Source organism: Otolemur garnettii, unplaced genomic scaffold, assembly GCF_000181295.1.
Source record: "Otolemur garnettii isolate 467f Iridium unplaced genomic scaffold, OtoGar3 scaffold00007, whole genome shotgun sequence".
Lineage (NCBI taxonomy): Eukaryota > Metazoa > Chordata > Mammalia > Primates > Galagidae > Otolemur > Otolemur garnettii.
In genome coordinates, this window is record NW_003852402.1 from 17,542,228 (window position 1) to 17,550,451 (window position 8,224).

The window sequence follows — 8,224 nt, forward strand, 5'->3', positions numbered from 1 at the left end:
GGCAAGAGAAGGAACTTGGGAGAATGCCAGTATTTGAGGGGTGGCTCAAAGAAAGATTTGTAGCAAAAGATGGCACCAGAGTTAGGCCGAGAATCAGTAAATCATGGGAGCCAAAAAAGGGAAGTGTAGCCAACTGACTACCAGACTGCGAGCAGGCCATCGTGTTTCGTAACACAAAGCTCATAGGAAACCTTCAATTTTGGTAGTAGGGATCAAAGCCCGTTGAAGAAAGAACAGTGAGTCTGTTTCTTCTACCCAAAGGTGGGGGTCTTCATAGGCCGCCCTTTCAGTTGGTGAGTTTGTCGGGTAGTGAGGGAGGAAGACAACAGAGGGTGCTACTTGCTACCTGCAGCCAGGTCCATCTGAGCCACACGAGGCCATGGTCTCAGGGGAGGTGGGGGGAGGGGAGGGCCCTCTAAATTATTTTTTTCTTTTTGAGACAGAGTTTCTCTGTTGCCCTGGGTAGAGTGCCGTGGTGTCATAGCTCACACCAACCTCAAACTCCTGGGTTCAAGTGATCCTCTTGCCTCGGCCTCCTGAGGAGCTGAGACTACAGGCATGCACCACTATGCCTGGCTAATTTTTTCTGTTTTGGGAACAGATGAAGTGTCACTCTTGCTCAGGCTGAGTTCAAGTAATCCACCTGCCTTGGCCTCCCAAAGTTCTAGGATTGCAGGCATAAGCCACTACATCTGGCTCCTAAACTCTTTCATTGTATTTTTTTTTTGAGACAGAGCCTCAAGCTGTTGCCCTGGGTAGAGTGCTGTGGCATCACAGCTCATAGCAACCTCCTGCCTCTGCCTCCCAAGTAGCTGGGACTACAGGTGCCTGCCACAATGCCTGACTATTTTTTTTTAATTGAGATAGAGTCTCACTTTGTCACCCTCAGTAGAATGCCAAGAATCAAGAGATTCTCTTGCCTCAGCCTCCCTAGTAGCTGGGACTAAGGCACCCACCACAACACCTGGCTATTTTTTTTGTTTGTTTAGCAGGTCTGGACCAGTTTCAAACCCACCAGCCCCGAAGCATGTGGCTGGCACTCTAACCACTGAGCTGTGGGCACCCTTTTATTGTTTTCTTTAGAGCAGAAATTGAGAGCATGGAGACATCCAGCTCTATTCAACCTCTTACTTTATTTGGGACCAATGGTAGACAGATTTCTCCCTAATCCGTTTGTAGACACACAAGTTTATTGAAAGCATGAGTGAACAAACTTAATTTCTCAAACTGAACTTAAGACTCTGACAAAGAAACTTTAGACGTGGCCTGACTATCGAATGCAAAGGAACTTTCAACAAAGAGCCTTTTAGAGCAGCAGTTCTCAACTTGTGGGTCGCGACCCCTTTGGGGGTCAAATGACCCTTTCACAGGGATTGCCTAATGTCAGATATTTACATTATGATTCATAATAGTAGCAAAATACAGTTATGAAGTAGCAATGAAAATAATTTTGTGATTGGGGGTCACCACAACATGAGGAACTGTATTTAAAGGGTCGCAGCATTAGGAAGGTCGAGAACCACTGCTTTAGACACTGCTGAATCCTCCTTTATTACAAATTTGCAGGCTGTCTTCTGGTTAGAGGATACAGGGTGTGATTGTTTTTTTTTTTTTTCTTTGAGACTGAGTTTTACTTATTAATCCTTGGTGGAGTGCTGTGGTGTCACAGCTCACAGCAACCTCCAACTCCTTGGGCTTAGAGGATTCTCTTGCCTTAGCCTCCTGAGTAGCTGGACTACAGATGCCCGCCACAATGCCCGGCTATTTTTTTTTGCAGTTTGGCCAGGGCTGGGCTTAAACCCGCCACCGTTGGTATATGAGCCGTGCCCCACTCAGTGAGCCACAGGTGCCACCCTGTCCTTGCTTCTTAATCTTCTTCACTCCCAGCACAGAAGGGAAGTTCATAGTTGGGCAGCATCCACTGAGCCTCTGACCATTCAGGGAAACTTCCTGAGGACCCCTGCTGACACCGGAGATTTCATTATTATCTGGTGACAACTGCCTGAGGGGCCGTGGTGGGCCCAGGAGAACGTAAGCATCTCTCACATGGGACTGACATTGCAAAAACCCACCTATTAGGTGACAGCAAATATTATTATATATGAAGCAAGAGGAACGGGACTTAATTTCAGTTTCAGTAGAATAAAGATTAGGAAAAGTTATGCTTTAGAGGATTAAAGGACAGAGGACTGACTTTGGTTGAAAGATCTTCCTTTCTTTTTCTAGAGGAAATAATAAATATACCACCTTCTTGTTAACGTTAAGGACTGAAAATGAAGCGGGGGAAGACTAGGACAACTTACTACTTAAAATCTGAGAACAGATTTTCAAGAGCATTGGTGGGACTGCTCCTGTTATCCCTATCCCAAATTTATATTCCATTAGAAATAGGGACTCTGTGGCTCCATCCAGAAGTACAACATGGAAAATGTAACTGGGAGTTCTTTCTTAGCTGTATTTTTTATGGAAAATATCCCATAGAATCAATGTAGCAAGGAAAGTAGTATTTTCTTTTCTCACTTCTAGAAGTTATGGTCTTGGATCTGAGGGACCTGGGTTGGAATTCCAGTTCTGCAATTTTCTGGGCCTGTGGATGACATGTCTCTGAGTCTCATGTGTATATATATATTTACCATGAAGAAGTCTGTCTATGGGGTCATTCTAAAGATTTTTTTTTGCAGTTTTTGGCCAAGGCCAGGCTTGAACCTGATACCTCTGGTATATGGGGCTGGTGCCCTACTCCTTGAGCCACAGGTGCCACCCTATTCTGAAGATTTAATGAGATACTGTACACAGAACAATGAACAGAATGCAAAAATTAAACGTTAGGTTCCCTCCCAGTCTAGAGCAAAGGTTTGAAGTGGGAGGAGGTGCAATGACTTCTCTTCAGTTGAAATTAATCTATTCTGGTCTTTCCTCTTCCCTGAGCTGGGAAAACTGACCAGGCTGGCCCAACTGGTACCAGCGGAGGAAAGAGCTTGTGGATTGGGGTTGGGGCTGAGGCAAGAATGTCTTTTCCTGCCATCTGCTTGTTGTCAGAACAAGAGTCTGATAGTGTCTAAGAAAGTTCTGAGATCAAGGCAATAGGTTAGGTTCAGAACGGGCTGCTAGGGGACTGAGGAGCTGACTGACGTGTGTGGCTGAAAGCGAGCCTGGGGACAGAGGCCCATGAAGTACCATGTGAAAGTGGTCGTGTGAAAATCTTTTTTGTTTTCTTTTTTTTTTAAGTTTGGCAAGAATTTTTTTTTCTAACAGTGTGAAAATTTCAATCCTGTAGCATCAGAGTTTCTTAAAGGGCCTTGCAGACACCTTGAATCTGGTTATTGATGGCCAAAGAGTCCCTGAGAATGCGTTCTGTCTTTGCTATCGCACGACACATTCTGTTTTTTTTCACTGTCCCTTTTTAAGGCCAGCTAAAGCCAATGCAGTCACAAACAGAGTAATTCTCAAGTGCCTTCTGTGAGCTAGGTTGGGGCATCTGGGGTGACCATAGGGCACCATGAAAAGAATTCAGAAAGAAGAAACATAGCTGCAGATTGCTAAGCAGAAACAACAACTGAAACTCCCTATCAGATTTCCAGAAAAAAGCTGCAGGCAATACGAGACACAGGCTGTGACCCGTGAAGCAAGGCTGCAGAGAGAACTTTTCTGCACACAGAAGCCACAGCTGATGCTCCTCAGAAGGGCAATCCAAAATGGGGAAGAGGCAGTCTGGGTTAGCAGTCAAGGGCATGGACTTGAGGCTGGGGCTGACCCAGGATGGTTCTCCCATGAACTAGAACAAGTTACTTAACCTCTTTCAGTTTTCCTAGCTTTAAAAGACAAGTAAGATGAACACGCACTAAAAATTCTCCGGAAGGACACACTCTAGAAACTAACGTCAGTGGTTCCATTTTAGAAGACTGCACAGATGGGGACAGAGGAGAGAAAGACACGTTTCACTTACATTTTGATATAGTTTCATTTTTGAACCAGGTGGAAGCGTGGTTCTATTAAAAAGAATAAATGAACAAAAGGACAAGTGATGATAGTTTCTACCTTGTAGGATTCCACACTTCTGACAGATGGTAATTACTCACATATGTTTGCTGTGATTATTACTGCAGCGTCACTGACGGGTCATCTGCTTGTGTTTTTAGAACTTAACATTCCCAAGTAGTCTCTTATCACCATTCAGATCAACGTCCTACACATATCGATCTTACATTAGGTTTATAATCAATGGCATAAATTCAGCTCCTTAGAAGAAGTTTTGTAAATGGGTGACATGAATGAATGAGTACCATCTGCAAATTAGACTACAAAATGTATTGTATCTACATTTAACACATTTCAGAGAATTAAATGATTGATAATGCACCTGGCAACATTTTTTCTCAATTTCTTATTTTGAAAAATTAAAAACCTATAGCAAAATTTCAGGAATAGTATGATGAACAACGGTATAAACGTCACTGGTATTCAGCAATTATTGATGTTTTTTTTTTCACATTTGGATTCTCTTTCTCTTTCATACACAGGCACAGACATGTCCATACATATTTTTCTGAACCATTGGAAAGTTAGTTACCAACATGACACTTATTTCTTTTTGTTTTCTTTTCTTTTTTTTTTTTTTTTTTGAGACAGAGCTTCAAGCTGTCCCCCTGGGTAGAGTGCTGTGGCATCACAGTTCACAGCAACCTCCAACTCCTGGGCTTAAGCGAGTCTCCTGCCTCCACCTCCCAAGTAGCTGGGATTACAGGTGCCCGCCAAAACGCCCGGCTATTTTTTGGTTGCAGCCATCATGGTTGTTTGGCGGGCCTGGGCTGGATTCGAACCCACCAGCTCAGGTGTATGTGGCTGGCGCCTTAGCTGCTTGAGCCACAGGTGCCAAGTTGATACTTATTTCTCAACACGGCCCTGCACATGTCTTCTGAGGACAAGGACCTTCCCCTACATAATCACAACACAACAATCAAACCCTGGAAATCTAACTTTTACAATAGACCATTATCTAATGTAGAGCCCATATTCAAATTTCCTCAAGTATCCTAGCACTGTCCTCTGTAGCCGTTTCCTTTTTAGTCCAGAAATCCCACTGGAGATATTGTACTGTATTTCTTTTCTTTTCTTTTTGCAGTTTTTGGCCGGGGCTGGGTTTGAACCCACCACCTCTGGCATATGGGGCCAGCACCCTACTCCTTGAGCCACAGGCACCATCCTCTTTTCTTTTCTTCTTCTTTTTTTTTTTTGTTTGAGATGGAGTTTCACTCTGTCGCCCTTGGTAGAGTGCTGTGGCATCACAGCTCACAGCAACCCCAAACTCTTGGGCTTAAGTGATTCTCTTTTTTTTTTTTTTTTTTTTGGCTTAAGTGATTCTCTTCTCTCAGCCTCCCGAGTAGCTGGGACTACAGGCACCTGCCACAATGCCTGACTATTTTTTTGTTGCAGTTGTCATTGTTGTTTAGCTGGTCCGGGTCAAGTTCAAACCCGCCACCCTCAGTGTATATGGCTGGCGCTGTAACCACTCTGCTGAGCCTGCATTGCATTTCTTTTAGTCTAGAACATTTAAGTAGCCTTCTTTTGTCTTTCATGATATTGACATTCTTGGAGAGTCAAGGTAAGTTTTTGCCTGCCTTTTTTGCCCCAGCATCCTTTAAATGTGTATCTAATTATTTCTTTGTGATTAAACTCAAGTTAACATGTTCTTGGCAGAATATCACAACAGGTAATGTTCCAATGCCCCCCTCCCCCTTTTAATCCTTCTCTTTTAAATGTGTGAAGTCAGGAGTAATTTTTAAAATTCTAACATTCTTATTTTTAAATATCCAGCAGGCCAGTTATTGATAAATGACTCTTGTCATCACAGCATGATTGAGGCAGTAGGCTATTTGTACAAATCACTTGATTTAAGGGCGACCTACCTGGGACCTTCTCATTCATCAATCCATGGAATCCTGCAGTGAGTTTCTGTTTCATGTCCCCCAAAGAAGTATGCTTCTGGTTCTTCCTATTGTATATGCATATATGATCTTGCGATTTGATCTTTTACAGGATTCTGAGGGAAATCAAGTGGATTCGTGGAAGAAGATGTGGGCCTCAAGGCATTAGCCAACCATGTGAGGGTTTTAGGAATGGGTTATCATTATGGGACTATCTGCTTAAATTAAACTATCACAGTGCTCAGAATTCTAATACAGTGAGCTCTGCAATGTGCACGGATGCAGATAAGTTCCAGAGAGCTAACAGTGCAGACTTGGAACCTCACACAAGTTCAGATAAGTCAAAATGTGTAAAACGGAAGAAGATCTTGAAACCCACTCTTTCCAGTTCTGCTGAGGAAAAGCCTCAACAGAAGACACCAAATAATGCTGAAGTCAGGAACAGCCCAGGAAAGGAAGCGTCAAAGAAAAAGAAAGACTATCCCCCTAGCATTTCATCTTTGCATAAGATGAATAGTTTAGTAAAGTTGTCAAAGCAGAGGATTTTGTCAGCTAAAAGCGAGAGTGGAGAAGGCCGAATCACCACTATTTACTGCCATCCCCCGGTGTCACCTCTTACGGGAAATAATCCTTGGGAATCCATATCTGATCTCATATCAGAAAAGTGGCTTTTTCATGGCCCAAGTTATAGTTCAAGTCACAAGTATTTTTTGCAGAGATGTCAGATAGAAACAAAATTGTTGAAGACTGCAAATTATATTGATAAGGAATAAAAATTATACTGGGCTCTTTGGTGTCTGTTAAACGGTTTTTCCACTTGCTTTTAATTAGAACTCTTTGGACTTTTTTTCCTAAAATACTTACGCATGATAATCAAGACCTGGGGATTTGACTTTTGAGCCCTATAAGATACTGTAACTGGTTTGAGCTAAAAAGAACACTTTTTAAGTGATTCACAATTCACATTCACAGTCCTTCATATCTAAAAATATATAGAAGTAATGTTATTAAAGTTCTAATTATGTTGTTTTACATTGCTATAGTTTATCTATTTTTATTTTTTTTTTTTTTTTGAGACAGAGACTCAAGCTGTCCCCCTGGGTAGAGTGCCGTGGCATTACAGCTCACAGCAACCTCCAACTCCTGGGCTCAAGCGAGTCTCCTGCCTCCGCCTCCCAAGTAGCTGGGACCACAGGCGCCCGCTACAACGCCCGGCTATTTTTTGGTTGTAGCCGTCATTGTTGTTTGGCGGGTCCGGGCTGGGGATTTGAACCCGCCACCTTAGGTGTAGGTGGCTGGCGCCTTAGCCGGTTGAGCTATAGGCGCCGAGCTATCTATTTTGATTTTGAATTAATTTAACATGTAAGTGGGCCGGGCTGGGTAGCTGCCACCTATAATCCTGGCACTCTGGGAGGCTGAGGCAGGTGGATTGCTTGAGCTCAGGAATTCAAGACCAGCTTGAGCAGGAGTGAGACCTCTATCTCTACTAAAAATAGAAAAGCTAGCCAAGAATCATGGTGAGTGCCTATAGCTGCAGTTACTGGGGGAGGCTGAGGCAAGGGATCACTTGAATCCAAGAGTTAGAGGTTGCTGTGAGCTATGATGCCAAGGCACTCTACCCAGGGTGACAGAGTAAGACTCTGTCTCAAAACAAATGAACATGTAAGCAAAATTTACAGATATTACCACCAACCTTTTTTATGAAATATAAATAAGCTATAAATTGGAATGAATTAAAACCATAAAAGTTTAAGGTACCAGAGCCCATGGATTGGGCTGTTTTAAGCATTTATCATCTCATTTTATCAGTGATTTGTAAAAACTGTTAAGGGGTACTTATTGGCTACCTTCTTTCCTCTCACATAACTAAATTCTACTTACTATGCTGGGAAGCCAAATGGAAGAAGGTGCTTAGCTGTGTGTCTTTAGGAAAGTTATTTCACCTCTCTCAGCCTCAGTTTTACTACAGTCCACCCCCTGTACCCACAGCATCTGTACTCTTGGATTCAACCAACTGAGTATTGAAAATACTAGAAAGAAATCAACAGAAGAGTAAAAAATAATTCAAATAGAAAATACAGGCGGCACCTGTAGCTCAGTGGGTAGGGCACCGGCCACATACATGCAGGCTGGCGGGTTCTACAAAAAAAATAGCTGGGCGTTGTGGTGGGCATCTGTGGTTCCAGCTACATGGGAGGCTGAGACAAGAGAATCACTTGGGCCCAAGAGTTTGAGGTTGTTGTGAGCTGTGACGCCACCACTCTACTGAGGGCAACATGGTGAGACTCTCTCAAAAAGAA

General features: G+C 43.1%; 1 protein-coding gene across 1 annotated transcript in view; it reads left to right on the plus strand.

Annotated features, from left to right (window-relative positions):
* Nucleotides 1-6,697, plus strand: part of LOC100959601 (putative tetratricopeptide repeat protein 41) — an 81,399-nt gene extending 74,702 nt beyond the window's left edge. The window contains exons 15-16 of the mRNA XM_023509466.1: nucleotides 5,815-5,944; nucleotides 6,037-6,697. Of these exons, the coding sequence (XP_023365234.1) occupies nucleotides 5,815-5,944; nucleotides 6,037-6,697 (791 nt within the window). The remainder of the gene's footprint in view (nucleotides 1-5,814; nucleotides 5,945-6,036) is intronic.
* The last annotated feature ends 1,527 nt before the right edge of the window (nucleotides 6,698-8,224 follow it).